The sequence below is a fragment of the Triticum dicoccoides genome, chromosome 4B (assembly GCF_002162155.2).
Source record: "Triticum dicoccoides isolate Atlit2015 ecotype Zavitan chromosome 4B, WEW_v2.0, whole genome shotgun sequence".
NCBI classification, from domain to species: domain Eukaryota; kingdom Viridiplantae; phylum Streptophyta; class Magnoliopsida; order Poales; family Poaceae; genus Triticum; species Triticum dicoccoides.
In genome coordinates this window covers 366,138,010-366,155,757 of record NC_041387.1, presented here as the reverse complement: position 1 = coordinate 366,155,757, position 17,748 = coordinate 366,138,010, and the positions used below count along the sequence as shown (strand labels likewise).

The 17,748-nt window shown below is 45.2% G+C and overlaps 1 protein-coding gene across 1 annotated transcript; it reads right to left on the bottom strand.

Annotated features, from left to right (window-relative positions):
• Positions 1 to 5,443: 5,443 nt before the first annotated feature.
• On the bottom strand, positions 5,444 to 17,699 carry LOC119296174 (phosphatidylinositol 4-phosphate 5-kinase 6-like). Its single transcript, XM_037574558.1, has 8 exons — positions 16,405 to 17,699; positions 15,440 to 15,604; positions 15,170 to 15,335; positions 14,978 to 15,094; positions 7,302 to 7,495; positions 7,103 to 7,182; positions 6,948 to 7,032; positions 5,444 to 6,166 (listed from the first exon to the last, which is right to left on the bottom strand). The coding sequence occupies exons 1-8, from the start codon at positions 17,538 to 17,540 to the stop codon at positions 5,875 to 5,877; spliced, it is 2,235 nt and encodes a 744-aa protein (XP_037430455.1). The 5' UTR covers positions 17,541 to 17,699; the 3' UTR covers positions 5,444 to 5,874.
• Positions 17,700 to 17,748: the final 49 nt, after the last annotated feature.

The following is a 17,748-nucleotide window of genomic DNA, read 5'->3' as shown; positions in this document are numbered from 1 at the left end:
TCACAAAACTATCTGTTACCTACAATTTCAGTGCTTGCAGAGAATACCTTACTGAAAACCTCCTGTCATTTCCTTCTGCTCCTCATTGGGTTCGACGCTCTTACTTATCAAAAGGACTATGATAGATCCCTTACACTTGTGGGTCATCACGCCCATAGGGGTGACTCCCTTCTGGTTTCAAGACGGTTGTTGAGCGGTAGGGAAGCGGTTGGTCCAGTTATTCCTAATAACCAGTACTACCGCTCTAGCGTCCGGTTGTATCGCCTATTAGGGTTTCAGCATCTTACCTGTGATTCCCGGTTGCACCGGGGAGAGGAGCGGTTGTACCACTGCAGTGTAAAAACTGTTGTAACAGTTGGATCTTAGGGTTTCCTATATAAAGGGGGTTCTTCCTCCTACCCCCTTACCTCTTGCCTCTCTCTCTCTCTCCACCATTAATGCCCTTCAAGCTTTCTTGCCCAATCTCTCTCTCTCTATCCACTCAAACTTGTTGATTTGCTAGGGATTGAAGGAGGAGACCTAGATCTACACTTCCACCAAAGGATATTTGATTCCCCCGTACTTTCTTGTGTGGATTTTGTTACTCTTTGGTGTTTGAGCACCCTAGACGGTTGAGGTCACCTCGGAGCCATATTCCATTGTGATGAAGCTCCATGGTTTCATTGGGAGCCTCCAATCTGGTTGTGGAGAGAGCCCCAACCTTGTTTGTAAAGGTTCGGTTGTGGCCTTCAAGGGCACCACTAGTGGAATCACGGAATCTCGCATTGTGTGAGGGTATGAGAAAAATACGGTGGCCTTAGTGGCTTCTTGGGGAGCATTTTGGCTCCACACTGCTCCAACGGAGACGTACTTCCCCCAAAGGGAAGTGACTTTGGTAACACATCCTCGTCTCCACCGGTTGAACTTGTGGTTATCTCTTCCATCTACTTTGTGCAAGCTATTATTGTGTTGTATCATTTGCTTGCACTTTTTGTTGTTGTTGTTAGCATCATATAGGTTGCTCACCTAGTTGCACAACTAGACAACCTATTTGTTGCTAAATCTAATTTGTAAAGAAAAGCTAAAAATTGGTAGTTGCCTATTCACCCCCACCCTCTAGTCAACCATATCGATCCTTTCAAACTCTCTCCCCCTCTATGCAGCGGTATAACACCTCTTCTCCCCGCTGTAATCTCTACTTAAATATGGTGCTCAACGCTATATATTTTTTCCCAATGATGTATGGCTATCCTATGATGTTTGAGTAGATCCGTTTTGTCCTATGGGTTGATTGATGATCGTGATTGGTTTGAGTTGTATGTTTTATTATTGGTGTTGTCCTATGGCGCTCTCGGTGTCGCGCAAGCGTGAGGGATCCCTGTTGTAGGGTTTTCAATATGTTCATGATTCGCTTATGGTGGGTGGCGTGAGTTATAGAAGCATAGACCCGAGTAAGTAGGTTGTTTGCATATGGGAGTAAAGAGGACTTGATACTTTAATGCTATGGTTGGGTTTTACCTTAATGATCTTTAGTAGTTGCGGATGCTTACTAGAGTTCCAATCATAAGTGCATATGATCCAAGTAGAGAAAGTATGTTAGCTTATGCCTCTTCCTCATATAAAATTGCTATAATGATTACCGGTCTAGTTATCAATTGCCCAGGGACAAATAACTTTCTTGTGATAAAAAGCTCTCTACTAAAACTAATAATTGTTTCTTTATCTAAATAGACCCTAAATTTTATTTATGTGTTCTTTATTATCGTGCAAACCTATCCTGTCACACCTGCAAAGTACTTCTAGTTTCATACTTGTTCTAGGTAAAGTGAACGTTAAGCATGCGTAGAGTTGTATCGGTGGTCAATAGAACTTGAGGGAATATTTGTTCTTCCTTTAGCTCCTCATTGGGTTCAACACTCTTACTTATCGAGAAAGGCTACAATTGATCCCCTATACTTGTGGGTTATCAGGGTGGTGATTGGCGACAAGGCATGCCTCGCACAAGGGCTAGGAGCGGTCGGATAGGGGTTGGGCGCAGCCACTGGTCGAAACTTGGGCAGCGCGGGGCGCCCAATGGTGTGATGAACAGAGGGGGAAATGAAGGGAATGGGGGTGTTGCTCACTAGGGGTGCTCGGGGACGAGGTTGGATAGGGCAGAGGGCTCCGGTGAGGTAGATCGGGTGTGGGGCAGCGCCGGTCGTAGGCAAGGAAGACGCGTCGATCCCGATGATGCACTGTGGCTACGGTTGAATGGATCCTCGTAGATCATACCGAAGACGACGTTGGTCCTCTTTGGCATGGTCTTAGCTCAGGGAGGGAGGGGGCCATGGCCACAAGGTCGTTCATGGCGGGCGGAGCTCGGACGAAGCGGGAGAGAGAAACATCGCGAGGGAGGGGGAGGGAATGCTAGTGTTTTGGCCGAGGGGGTCGTGGGGTCGTCTTGTAGGCAGCCAGGGGGGCGGATGGACGCCACGCACGGCGAGGCACAGCCATGGACGTGGATGTGTGCCACGACCCCCCTCCCGTGAACAGGAGGTAGGGGATGTCCATGGCGTGGGTTGGGATGCACTGTAGTTGCTTAGGGCGCAGACACACATCAATTTTCTTTTTTTTTCATTTTGCTCTTTGTTTTGCATTTCTTTTTTATACCAAATTAATTTTTTAAAATGTGAGACTTGTCACAAAAATACTTGGCAATATTATGGAGTTGTCCACAAGGTTTGGGGGTTGTTTCGAATTCATCCAAATTATGTTTGATTTTAAATGCTCCACTCAAGTGTTGTTGGGTCATTTCAAAAATAGCTAAGGGCAATTTTGGAGTTTCAGATGATGTTGGGTTCGACATGACTTTGCTCAGTATATTATTAGCGATAATATGAACAATTTTTAAGTGTTCGGTGAGATAATTTCTAAGCTTGCAAGTACAATTCAAGTTTGATTTGAATTTGGGACAAGTGGCAAACAACTTAGCAAAATATGATAACTTGGCATAATTAGGGTGGCATAATCACTGTAGCTTTAATTGCAGGGGTGTTACACACGATGCCTTCCCCTAGGCCCAAATACGGTGAAGTATCATGCAGTCGATGTTCACATAACATCACTAGAGGAAGAATAACACAACATAATATCAAGACATTGAACGATGATCAACTTCACATGATTAATTATAACAAGACTTCTCCATGTCCTCAAGAACAAATAAAATTACTCACAACTCATCTTATTAAACATGATTAGTGGGTATGAACATATGATTAACAATCTGAACATAATAATCTTCCACCAAGTAAACCAACTAGCATCAACCCCAAGATGTAATCAACACTATTAGCACCCCTAAGAACCAATCTGAGGTTGATACAAAGATTGAACACAAGAGAGAAACTAGGGTTTATAGATGAGATGGTGGTGGTGAAGATATTGATGAATATGATGATTCCCACGATGATGAGGGGGTTGGTGATGACAAAGACTTTGATTTCCCCCTCCCGGAGGGAAGTATCCCTGGCAGAATCGCTCCGCCGGAGAGCAAAAGTTCTCCGCCTCGAGACGGCGGTGAAAAGTCCTGAAACTCCTCTTGATTTTTTTTTCTAGGACAAATATGATTTTATGGCCAAAGGACTCCAGGGATATTCCTCCTTTTCAAAAAATTGGCCAAAGGACTCCAAGTGGGGAGCCACCAGGGACCCACATGGCCAAGTGGCGAGGCTAGGGGGTGGTCGTGGCACCTCCCATGTGGCTGGCTGATGGGCCCCTCTGGCATATTTTGCTCCAATATTTATTATATATTCCAGAATAATTCTCCAAAAATCCGCGCTTCATTTTGAGCTTTGGAGAATTGCTATCTCTGTTGTAATTTTTTCAGGTCAGAATTCCAGCTGTCGGTAATCTCCCTCCTTTGATGTATCTTGCATTTTAAGAAAGGCATTAGACTTGCATCAAATTATGAAATTAACATTAAAATGAGACAAATAAAAATAGGTAATTATAATGCAAAATGGACGTTTCACCATCCCCGTCGTTCAAACGGAGTGCCTCATACTACTTCCGCAGCGGTGTTGCCTTCGCCGTGTGCACGTGGCCCCCGCTGAGTCGCATGGTCTTCATCATGTCCCACACGACCTTGGCCGTCGACTTGAAGCAGAGTGTGGACATCACCTTGGGACGTACAGAACGACACAATTCCTCCATGGCCAGGCGATCAGCCTCCCGCTCATCCGTGCCAACGTTCACCGCAACCCACATGCTAGGGGACTCAGTCATCACCTGCACCAGAAGTGCTCAATCTACGTAGTTCGTCTTCTGCACGGTCAGCTCGCCAATCTTTTTCTTGTCGTCGAGGGTGATCGTTGCACACGGCGTGCCCTTCCGAGAGGGCGACATGGCCACAGGTCTAGGAAGAACCCAAGGCTCTGATACCAAATGACCGCCAAAATCACCTAAAACTCACACGATTGACACAATGGCTAGAGGTAGAAGAAGACTCAGGTGTTTGCGCTGTGTAAATGTTGCAACTTTATGCTTGCTTTCTGTCTTTTATTCAACAAAAAATAAAAAGAACGATAGGGTTGTGCCATGATCTGATTTTCTCGTGCCATCCCACGACTAACGGAAAAGTAGCTGGCTACTACGTCTAAGCTAACTACCTAAAGATCCACTAACTATGGCATGGTCGCACACAGAAAGTTGTGGGCTCATGCGACATTTATGTTATTTGCATGGAAACATAAAATCTGGAACGTGATATTTAAGTGGAATGTAAACTCCTTAAGTGGGACGTAAGTTATACAAGGAACATAAAATCCACAATGAAACATAAAATCCACCATGGAATGTAAAGGATCTGTGCACAGGTTTACGCTAATATTCATGTTTTTGGTTTGCCCTGCTGCCATCATCACAAGATGACCTGAAAGCACACCAAATGCTGATGCCTCAGTTGCCACTGAGTGGGGCCATCTCACCACTGCACGAGTTGAGAGTTTGCAAGTAGCATAGACATGGTCATTCTCAATACATCATCACCAGATTATATTCCACTGAGAATTCACATTATTCTCCTTATATCTCATAGTCAGAAACACCACCATCATGAATATACCTTGCTTTATACCTTGCTTTCAAATATTAGCGTAAACCTGTATGTTTCATTATGGATTTTATGTTCCTTGTATAATTTACGTCCCACTTAAGGAGTTTACATTCCACTTAGTTAACTGGGCAATTCTCTTCTGCTTAATTAATCGATGAGGCAAATCTTTTGCCTCCGTTTCGGAAAAAAGAATATACCTTGCTTTCCAGTGCACCCAAAGGTAGTAGTAAAGAAAATATTCAGGACCCATGCATCTTATTTAAGACGAGGGGATACCAAAACTGAGTTGATTAATCGCTATGGATTTGGAATCCATATTAGCTTGATGGTGTAGCCTAAAATCAACAATAAATGAATTTTCTCGCGGTATGCCAAAGGTTTCAGACTTTCAATATGGTTAACTTTCAGGAATGGTGACATTGGTATCCTCAGGCAAAAGAGCATTTGCAACCCCTGACTGGCCTGTGCACTTGTGGTTACATGCTTCTATGTGTGATTTGAATCTGGAAGTTACATCTACTCCTGTAAATATTAGTGAGTGAAGTCCGTGTGTTATGTACGTAGCTACTCATATATTACATGAAAGCTAATCCAATTCCTGGAAGGCGAAGCATCAGCAGGTTCTCCAGCAACTCACTCATCCTGATGTCTTCTACGGAAGCTGCTGAAGGCAACCGACAAGGTACAAATTTGCACATGACATGCTATGCTGCATTATGCTCAGCTTGATCTTTGGCCCAGAAAAGTTGATCTTCGCTTTCAAAATTACATCAGCTGCTGGAGAAGGTGTCCATATGCTTTTAGCTGTCTACTCTGTCTTCTTGGAATGCTTTGTATATGAAATCTTTAAAGCGCCTGGAGTACTGTCTTGGATCTACCGCTGAAATGGATGTAGAGTCATATTGGAAAGATTTGTATGCATGCTCAATCTTTTTGCCTATATCGTAGTCTTGAAGTATGTCTATTATTCCAAAATACAATATAACATCACAGTATTCCCCAGTTGGCTCTCCAATAACATCACAGTCGTTCTTTCGGATTGTCAGTTCAGCTCTTGACAGCATATTCGCCCCAAGTTTAATCTTACACCACCTGTCCAACCAAATAATATCAATTATGTTTATTGTTACAAGACCTAAAGACCATTAAAATACCTTCATCAGATACATCTTCCAGGGGAAAATGGCATCAGGACAATCCTAAACATAAGGTGATAGCCTAATCTGATTTTTCATTAGATTTGACAAATTGTTTAGTGCCACTAGTACTAAAAAGTGTGAACTAAGCATGTGAATCCACGGTAAATCTGGTGAATATGAAAACATATACTCCCTCCCTCCGGAAATACTTGTCATCAAAATGAATAAAAGGGGATGTATCTAGATGTACATTAGTTCTAGATACATCCTTTTTTATCCATTTTGATGACATGTATTTTCGGACGGAGGGAGTACAAGATAGGAAGGTTCTAAACAAAAAAATGTTTAATACTACTAGGTAACAATGGGGACCATATGACTGGATTGACACACTGGAGAATTTACACCACCAGAAACTATATGTGGTATACGCATTAACCAAGAAATGACACAATAGGAAATATTACTAAATGAACCTAAAATACTTTCTAGTCAGAAGAATGAACATCCTGGCTATAGAAATTAATGTCAACTTTGTCATTTAAAATAGATGGGTACCTAAAACGTTTCCATGTCAAAATTTGTACCACAATGAAGCTGAAACATGAATCATCTCAATGATGAGCTGGCTCAAGAACTACATACTTACCAACTACATGATTAGAAAGAGCAAAAGCAATTATAACTAGGACTGTAGTATTAGGCAAGAGAACATAATTTACTGTCTTATTTACCTGTTTGGATCAGAAAGAAAGTGATTCCTGTCCCATCTTGAAACGCGGGGTGTGGCAGGTTTCTCACCATCGATGTCAATGGCACCTTTAACCAAAGTAAAAATCAAGTCAGCATTTTGTATTTTTACAAAGTGCCTTAAGTATCTCTCTCTTACCTCTAAAATGTACGCCCACCAAGAGACTGTAATCCATAATCTTCTCCTGCTCCAGAAATTCACAGTCTTTGTCCACTTGCCTGCTTCGAAGTATGTAAGAACTAGATTAGTACATAGGGTTCAGATATCATTGGTTAGCATTTGGTGCCTAGGTCATTCAGAAAACACAATACAAAAATTAGGCATAAGATGTTCGCACCTTCGGAACTCTTCAAACCATTGTTTTTGCAACCGAAAGATAAAATTAAGATCAAGATCTTTCAGAGTTGTATGCTCATCAATCTCTGCCTGTGGCTTGTCAGTTGTCCGGCCAAGAGATGATCCTTTCAGATCAAATCGCCTATGAATAGTGTGATCGGAGCAGAACAGGTTCCCCATTATGACAAAACGAACCTGGGTGGTAGTACAGCATCAAGCAGACTGTCAGGATTGATGTTATGGCGCTGCTAGAAGGAGGGCGCGAGAGGGCCGGCCGGGGGCCTTTTTGCCCACGGCCGGGCAAGAGGGAAAGGATTTCCGTCTTAATTCTTGCTTGATTAGATTGATACATCTCCTATCTTTATATAGACAGGTTTACTTGGCTCCCAAGCAAGGCTTACTTGACCCCTAAGCAAGCAACCCTTATCTCTAATTAACCCTAAGACTAATGGGCCCATTAGGCCCATTACGTACTCTAACACTACACCCCACCTGGACATGCAGCTTGTCCTCGAGCTACAGCCTAACCAACTTATAACCATGACTCGACGCAACACAAACCTAACACCTAAAAACAAGCCTTTTACATCTCGGCTTGTTTTATGACTCAGCCTGAAATGGACTCGGACGCTTTATTTTGGACCCCTCAACAAAAAGTGGACACCATCCGCACGTTGGACGTGCACGTGTACAGCCACCTGGATCCCATGGACACCACCTGGACCAAAGGAGTGCATGTGTATGGCCACCTGGAAGTGGTTGCAAGAGCGACCAGTAGAGGCGCCTTCGCGGCGGCCGGCTGCGGAAAGCAGTGGTGCTACGCGGTGCGCTCCTGTCGGTGACACCCTGCCTTCTCCCAGCTGGATGGCTGTTGGTCTGCACGGCACATGGAAGAGTGGAGGGCTTGCGATGGAGAATGACGAGGAGGGATGTTAAATTGTGATCCAAATTATACCGTATTGGACTAGACGTAGTACAAACGGTGTGGGCCTTTGCGTTGACGTCAACGCGTACGAGTACAACTCGTTTACTTGTCCTCCATGGACTCTCATGTATTGCCCTCATATATACCCCATGTAGTTGCACCTCAGACGGTCTGTCGTTTCGTGCTTGTAATACTTCTCACAGTGATTGCGCCTTCGTGCGTCCGTGGTTTTCTCCCGCAAGGGTTTCCACGTAAAAAATCGTGTCTCTCTGTCTCATTTATTTCTCGTTATTATCTAACAAGTGGTATACAGAGCCAAGTTTACGGATACGAGATTTGAGACGAGAGAAGTTAGGGTTTTCATCGGCGTGCGCCGCCGCACACCGACCAGGCGATCCGTCCGGATCGATTTCTGCTGCACCGCCCTAGAAGCCGAGTACCCGAGACCGACAGGATTTCTGCAGCAGTCGTCGTTGTCTAATCCGTCGAGTTCCGCTGCTGCTCCACGTCTACGTATGGATCAAGTTCCGAGGAGATTACGCGTTGCCGCTGCTGCTACTCACGCGTTTTTAATTGATCGCTGGGGCTACTAGTACTTCCCACCGAGAGTACTAGTTGGGTCCTGTTCACGTGAAGACAAGAGCCTGCTAGTTCTGACGTGAGCTTGCACAAGTTTGGCTCTTGTGTTTTTGAACTCCAGTCGCTACATCTACCCCAGAAAGCTACGTGCTATTTATCTAGTATTTTTTATTTTTGCTCCGCAAACTAATTCTGTCAAGAATTATTCTACTCCGACTTGTACTACTTTGTGCACAGATTTGTTCGACTCATGGCATCCATGAAGTACGATCTTCCGCTGCTGGACTGTGACACAAGGTTTATCCTATGGCAAGTCAAGATGCGTGCGTTGTTGGCACAATCCGACTATGATGAAGCACTGGATAGTTTTGGGAAACAAAGGATTCAGGACTGGACTGATGAGGAAAAAAGAATTGATTGTAAGGCTTTGTCACAAATTCAACTCCATTTGCATAATAATATTTTGCAGGAAGTTTTGAGCGAGAAAACTGCCGCCGCTCTATGGTTAAAACTGGAAGGGATTTGCATGACTAAAGATCTCACCAGCAAGATGCATCTGAAGCAAAAATTATTCCTGCACAGGTTACCCGAGGGAGGTATGTTTTAAATCATATTTCAGAATTTAAAGAGATCATATATGATCTAGCTGCAATGGAGGTTAAGTATGAAGAGGAAGATACTGCTTTAATGTTACTTTGTTCACTGCCAAGTTCTTATACCAATTTTAGAGACACCATATTATACAGTCGTGATACTCTCACACTTAATGAAGTTTATGAAGCTTTGAACTCTAAGGAGAAGATGAAATTAATGGTGCCTCATGATGGTTCGAGTTCATCCCAAGCCGAGGGATTATCTGTTCGTGGCAGGACAAAGGAGAAGAACTCCAATAATGGAAACAGAGGCAAAAGTAAAAACGGCTACAGGGGCCGGTCGCAATCCAGAGACAAGAAGTATTGCAGGTATTGCAAGAGAGACGGGCATGACATCTCAGAGTGTTTCAAGTTGCAGAATAAAGAAAAGAGGAAAGGTAACAAACAAGGTGAAAATTCTGCTAACGTTGCTCGTGATGATAGTTCCGATGATGCTCTTGTCGTTATTGCTGGATGTGCTGAGACCAATGATGAGTGGGTACTTGACACCGCATGCACCTTTCATATGTGTCCACATAGAGATTGGTTTAATATTTTTGATTCCACTACTACTGCTGGTTTCGTTTTGGGTTTTGATAATTCACCATGCAAGATTGAAGGCATAGGTTCCGTTCGAATCAAGATGTTTGATGGCATGATCAGAACTTTGACAGATGTTCGGTATATTCCGAAGATGAAGAGAAATCGTATCTCCGTTAGTGCCCTTGATGCAAAGGGGTACAAGTATTCAGGTGGAGATAGTGTTTTGAAGGTCACCAAAGGCTCCCTTGTTGTGATGAAAGGTGACTTAAGTTCGACCTGGTCTTTATTACCTTCGAGGTTCTACAGTTTCAGGTAACGCTACTCCAGTTGTTTCAAAGAATTCTGATTGTGATGCTGCTAACCTTTGGCATATGCGTCTTGGACATATGAGTTAACTTGGTTTAGCAGAATTAAATAAGAGAGGTCTTCTTGATGGATATGAACCTGGTAAACTGAAATTTTGTGAGCATTGTATCTTCGGCAAGCACAAAAGGGTGAAGTTCAATACTTCGACCCATACAACTGAAGGTATTCTTTATTATGTGCATTCTGATTTATGGGGACCATCTCGCAAGAAGTCACTAGGTGGTGCTAGTTACATGCTGACTATTATTGATGATTATTCGAGAAAAGTTTGGCCTTATTTCTTGAAGCATAAATATGAAGCATTCTCAGCATTTAAGGAGTGGAAGATTATGATTGAAAGGCAAACTGAAAGGAAGGTAAAAATACTTCGCACTGATAATGGTATGAAATTCTGTTCTAAGCAATTTAAGAATGATTGCAAGTCTGAAGGCATTGTCAGACATTACACCGTTCCTTATACTCCTCAACAAAACGGTGTTGCTGAGCGTATAAACAGGACCATTATTTCTAGGGCCCGTTGCATGTTGTCCAATGCAGGTTTGCATAGGCGTTTTTGGGCCGAGGCCGCTTCCACTGCTTGTTATCTCATTAACCGTTCACCATCTATTGCTCTTAATAAGAAAACTCCAATTGAGGTATGGTCTGGTTCACCTGTTGATTATTCACAGTTGAGAGTTTTTGGTTGCACTGCTTATGCTCATGTTGATAATGGAAAATTGGAGCCTAGGGCTGTTAAGTGCATCTTTCTTGGTTATGAATCTGGTGTTAAAGGTTTTTAATTGTGGAATCCTGAAACCCAGAAGGTTGTTATTAGCAGAAATGTTATCTTTAATGAAACTGCTATGTTACATGATGTTTCATCTACTAATGTTCCTGTTGAGAGTGAACAGCAGCCTACTATTCAGCAGCCTACTATTCAGGTGGAGCATGTTATTGATTCAGGTGATACATCTGGTAATGAAATTGTTGATGCACATGATGAACCCGTCGTTGATGATGAACATGTCACTCCTACTCCAAATCAGCCTATTGTTCCACCCAGTTGGAATCTTGCACGTGACAGAGTTAGGCGGGGTACTAATAAACCTGACAGGTTAATTGAAGAGTGCAATATTGTTTCTTTTGCTTTATCTGTTGCAGAAGAAATTGAAGGTAATTCTGAGCCTTCTTCATATTCCGAGGCTATTATTTCTGGTGATAGTAATAAGTGGATGACCGCTATGCATGATGAGATGGAATCACTTGAAAAGAATGGCACTTGGGATTTAGTAAAATTGCCTAGAGAGAAGAAACCTATTCGTTGCAAGTGGGTTTTCAAGAGGAAAGAAGGTGTTTCTCCTAATGATGAGACAAGATATAAAGCAAGGTTAGTTGCTAAAGGTTATAGCCAGATTCCAGGTATTGACTATAACGAAGTCTTTTCTCCTGTTGTGAAGCATAGCTTTATTCGCACTTTACTCAGTATTGTTGCCATGCATGATTTTGAGCTTGAACAATTGGATGTTAAAACTGTATTTTTACATGGAGAATTAGAAGAGGATATTTATATGGAACAACCTGAAGGTTTTGTTATTCCTGGAAAAGAAAAGCTTGTCTGTAAGTTAAAGAAATCTCTGTATGGATTGAAGCAATCCCCTAGACAGTGGTACAAGAGATTTGACACCTTTATGCTCTCTCAAGGTTTCAAAAGGTCTAATTATGATAGTTGTGTTTATTTGAAAACTGTCAATGGTTCAACTATTTATTTGCTCCTTTATGTTGATGATATGCTTATTGCTGCAAAGAGTATGTCAGATATTAATGAACTAAAGAAGCAATTGAGCAATGAATTTGAGATGAAGGATTTGGGTGCAGAAAGAAAATACTTGGCATGGAAATATCCAGAGATAGACCGTCTGGAAAAGTATATCTAAGTCAGAAGGGATATATTGATAAAGTTCTTCGCCGTTTTAATATGCATAATGCCAAGCCGGTGAGTACACCGTTAGCTGCACACTTCAAATTATCATCAGCTTTATGTCCTAAGTCAGATGTAGATATTGAGTACATGTCTAGAGTTCCCTATTCGAGTGCAGTTGGTTCACTTATGTATGCCATGGTTTGTTCTCGTCCGGATTTATCATATGCGTTGAGTGTTGTCAGTAGATACATGGCTAATCCTGGAAAAGAGCATTGGAGAGCAGTTCAGTGGATTTTCAGATACCTGCGTGGTATTTCTAATGCTTATTTACAGGTTGGGAAAACTGGAGATGGACATGTTGGTTTTGTTGATTCTGATTTTGCTGGTGATTTGGATAAGAGAAGATCACTCACAGGTTATGTTTTTACCATTGATGGTTGTGCTGTGAGTTGGAGAGCAACTTTGCAGTCTATTGTGGCATGTTCCACTACTAATGCCGAGTATATGGCTATTCTGAGGCATGCAAAGAAGCTATCTGGTTGAAAGGTTTATATACTGAGCTTTGTGGAGATTCATCTTGCCCTACCGTATTTTCTGACAGTCAAAGTGCCATATATCTTACAAAGAATCCAATGTATCATGAGAGGACAAAGCACATTGATGTTAGATTTCACTATATTCGAGATGTTGTTGCTCAAGGTGATTTGAAGGTATGCAAGATAAGTACTCATGATAATCCTGCTGATATGATGACAAAGCCAGTTCCTACCAATAAGTTTGAGCTTTGCTCAGGCTTAGTTGGTATTTCTCATTAGTCCTATGGACTTTGACGCACAAGGTGTTTATGCTGATTTGGATGGAGTTCTTCACTTTCTTCGACTACTGGAGGGAATTTGGATCAAGGTGGAGATTGTTAAATTGTGATCCAAATTATACCGTATTGGACTAGACGTAGTACAAACGGTGTGGGCCTTTGCGTTGACGTCGACGCGTACGAGTACAACTCGTTTACTTGTCCTCCAAGGACTCTCATGTATTGCCCTCATATATACCCCATGTAGTTGCACCTCAGACGGTCTCTCGTTTCGTGCTTGTAATACTCCTCCTTATAGTGATTGCGCCTTCGTGCGTCCGTGGTTTTCTCCCGCAAGGGTTTCCACGTAAAAATTCGTGTCTCTCTGTCTCGTTTATTTCTCGTTATTATCTAACAAGGGATGCGCCACCCCAACCGCCGATGTCGCAGACTTTGAGGTCGCTGCCCGCGGGGAAAACAACATGCCTAGCGCCCGCGGGGGAAACCGCATGCCCAAGATCCCCGACGCAGCGGACGAGATCGAGGTCCTTTGCGCAGCGAAGGGCAACTTGGAGGAGTGGCAGCTGCAGACCACGCATCTCCCGCACACGCCGACGCGCTAGGAGGCCGCGTGCAGCAGCCTGCAGCCTCACCGCCGCCGACACGTGGTGGGTAGCGATCCAAGACGGAAGCGGTGACGGCGACGGCGGGGACTTGATCTGCTGGATGTGGACGCCCTGGGACGGCGGCGGCGCTGATGGGAGCGAGGTCGTCGCACTCCCGTCGTAGGGCATCCCATACTGGACGGCGGAGCTGACCGGCGGTGGCTGCTGCGGTGCCGCGCCGGACGCGGCGGAGGCCGCCAGGAGCGGCGGCTACCACTGCAGCCAGGGCTGGGCGGTGGTGGCGATGGATGGCGGCTGCTGCAGCGGCCCGGCGAGCGCGGCGAAGGCCGCCTGGTGCGGTGGCTGCCACGACAGCCACGGCGGCGTGGGGGCGGCGATGGGCGTCGCAGCCGGGTGTGGCCCGTAGGACCCGGCCAAGAACAGGTGGATCTCCTCCCAGGTGAGGACGGCGGGGGTGGGTGCGACGGAGAACCCCGGCGCTGGCAGGAGCGGGGCAACGACGGTGGTGGTCGCCAGAGGCGACAAGGTGACCGGCAGCGGAAGAGACGGGCTTGGCGGCGGTGAAGACATGATCGAACCAAAGCTAGCTGATACCAAATTGTTATGGCACTGCTAGAAGGAGGGCGCGAGAGGGCCGGGTGGGGGCCTTTTTGCCCACGGCCGGGCAAAAGGGAAGGGATTTCCTTCTTAATTCTTGCTTGATTAGATTGACACATCTCCTCTCTTTATATAGAGAGGTTTACTTGACTCCCAAGCAAGGCTTACTTGGCCCCTAAGCAAGCAACCCTTATCTCTAATTAATCCTAAGACTAATGGGCCCATTACGTACTCTAACAGTTGATACTCCCTCCATTTTTATATACAAGGCCACAAACTCAAATTACAGGTACCAATGTAAAATTTAATGTCTGCTTTAAAAGTCAGCTTTTCTTTTCGTTTACTGGGATGATAAATACTCCATATGCATGCAAGAAAACTGAGTGGAGGAAGTAGCTGACTGTCATTATGACTGCATGCATGCAACTATTAAACATGTTGCTAGTACGAGAAAATATCATTAATTTTACCTCGATTACTGTTGGTGGCCTTATATAGATGCAAAACGTATATTTCATAGTGGCCTTGTATATAAAAATGGAGGGAGTATTATACTTGACAACAGCAGATTCATGAATAGGAGTAATTACAGCGTGAGGACAGAATGAAAACCCTTATATACGTGCTATTTTGGCATTTCACTCTTTCTTCTAATACAAATGATGCACATTTTGTGTGTGTTTGCGCAAAAAAGAAACAAGTATATACTTTCTAACCTTCTTCTGGTTTGCTCCAGCCAACTTCACACAGTGTAGACCAAAAAACTTTGCCACTAGGGTATTCTCAAATGCGCGGACATGATTGTAATAAGCATGAAGCATCTTCAGAAGCATCTGTAAGGAAACAAATAATCCATAAGTTCAGAACAAAATTTCACGTTCAGGCGAAGACAGAAAAGGAGGACAAACCTTTACTTCAGATTTCTTCATTGTCTTTATCATGTATCGATCATCGTTTGTCAAGTAAAAGAAGCTTCCACTCTTACCAGGGGATGAGAGCTCACGTAGAGCATCATCTCCACACAGAGATAGCATATAGTCGGCTGGATCGACCTTGAACAGCTTGCGCAATGTCCTGTGAATTAGTTCAGAACAAATATGTGTGCATATGTTGATGAGTACAATACCATAATATGGTCATAAGATAGGAAAATCTTTCTCTTGGGAGTGATGACCAACCAGAACACCTTTGGGCAGTAATCTTTCCATTTGAAATCGCTAGAATTGTGTGGAGGGGTATATTTCGAGCCTTCTGGGGGGAATTTTGTCCATACTTTTTCCTTTGGGTCAAATGCTGATGATTTCAGATCTAGTATAACCTGACCTTGCCTTCCTACTGCATGCCTATGCCCAAGATAGCATATTCAGATATTAAGAAATTGTAACGTACAAGTTCAGAAAGACATTCATCAATCGTATGAAAATAAATTCTCTGTCCAAAAAAAGAACTTCGAATTTATCGAGTTTATACTACAAAAACTACATATACAAGACTTGAAAATAAAAAATAAATCCTGATTTCTAAAAGTAAATTGGGTAATGTAAGAAAATATACATGCTACTGCGGGTGACCTAACAGCCCCTGGGGTAACAACAAGTACCATTTTCTGATCTATTCAATACTCGCCAGTTAAAAGGAGACATTTTCAAATGTGCATGGTCCATTTTTTTGTGGACACCAAGTTTGTAATAGTTCATTGGTAATCCTTATAAGCATCATTTTTCGTTGAAGAACTAAACAAAATTAAGTTTTATATCTTCAAAATGTGCAAGCCTTCTTGGGTTTATGAAATGTAATTTTGTTTCTAAATTTCTGTTATTGATATCTGTTCGATATTTTGTGCTTCCAATGTATGTATGGCAAGGAAAAAAAATAGGCTTACATTACTTGCTAAGAACATTATAATGTGCATGTATGTGCTTCAGTTCTCTCCAATAGAATGGAACATTGTTGGTGTTCATGTTTAGCAACAACATGATAAACAGTTAAACGAGCAATCTCAATGCAGATCCTCTGACAATCATGGCGATGTCTAATTGAAATTTCAAATCTCTCTCTCAAAAAAAAAACACCTCCACCAGTTTCTGTAATTCACAGGAAGAATAAGAATTCAAGGTGTACTAATCAGGGGAAAGAAATGCACCTGATGCCCAGCTGCAGGTTGAGCATGAGCTCGTAGTTCTTGTGCCCCTTGGCAATGGTCTCCCCCTGCCGCTTCGACACCCGCAGCGGTGCACCCTTGGCTACTTGTGGCGCTGGCGCCGGCGAAGGGAGCGGCAGCAGCCCCCTACCCTCCCTCGTACTGTTACGACGCTTCCAGTCGTCAGCAAGCTCGCACTTGACGTCTCCATCTGAACCCCAATTACTCCCACCCGAAAGATTGCTCCGGCCCGACGACGAGCTCCCGCGCCCACTGACTGACCGCGCCAGCCATTTTAGAGACCTCAGTGACGGCAGCGCCGACTGGCTTTCCGTGCCAGAGCGCACACACTCCGGCAGCTCCCTCGTGAACACCTCCCTCGGGTCGCGCGTCCTCGTCTCGCCTGCCGCCCCCGGGGATGGGTAGTACACGCCCTTCTGGTGCAGGGCGCCGCCGGGGGCCTCCCGGCCCCAGAACCCGACGTACAGGCTGCCGTCCGACCACCGGAACATGCCCTGTCCGCGCGGGCGGCCGCCCTCCCAGCCGCCATCGTAGCGGTTGCCGTTCGCCCAGACCAGGGCGCCGCGGCCGTGGATGAGCCCCGCGCGCCAGCCGCCGGCGTACTCGGTGCCATCGCGCCAGGTGTAGCGGCCACACCCGTCCGGAAGCCCCGCCCGCCACTCGCCGTCGTAGCAGTCGCCGTTGGCGTATCGCTTCTCGCCGGCGCCGTGCTCGAGGTTCTTGGCCCACGCGCCGCGGTAGCTGTCCCCCGCGGCGCCCACGTAGGTTCCCGCGCCGTGCATGAACCCGTCCAAGAACTCGCCCTCGTAGGTGGCTCCCGACGGCCAAGAGAACCTCCCGCGTCCGGTGGCCTTGCCGCGGCGCCACTCGCCCTCGTACATGCAGCCATCCGCCCACAGGTACTTGCCGTCGCCGTGTGGCACGCCACCGCGCCACTGGCCCAGGTAGAGATCTCCGTTGGAGAGCGCCCGCTCCGAGCGCTGCTGGTCCTGCGGCTCGCTGATGTCGGAGCTGCTGCACGAGGGCGGCGCGTCGGGGTCTTCGCCGGGGGGCGGCATCGGTGACACGCGGCACGCGCACGGTCGTCTCCCGCGCCCTGGCCGGGCGCGCTCGTGCATTGGTCGTCTCGCTGCGCAGGTTTAAGGGCTCCCGGCTGCGGCGTGGATCGTGCAAGGATCTAGCAGCGCCGGCGGCCGCGCGCGCGCGCGCGCCGCGGCGGCATTGCCGAAGGAGTCGGTGGGAGGAGAGAGAAGGTGGCCGGAGAGAAATTTTTAGACAGTCCAAAGCGGAATGGGGGCGAGAGGGAGTGGAGGAGGAGAGGGACGT

Coding starts and splice junctions, on each gene's coding strand:
- LOC119296174 (XM_037574558.1), bottom strand. CDS start 17,540: ATGCACGAGCGCGCCCGGCCAGGGCGCGGGAGACGACCGTGCGCGTGC. Junction 7,496..14,977: donor CTGGAGCAAACCAGAAGAAG/GTTAGAAAGTAT, acceptor ACTACCACCCAG/GTTCGTTTTGTCATAATGGG. Junction 7,033..7,102: donor GGTGGGCGTACATTTTAGAG/GTAAGAGAGAGA, acceptor CTTTGGTTAAAG/GTGCCATTGACATCGATGGT.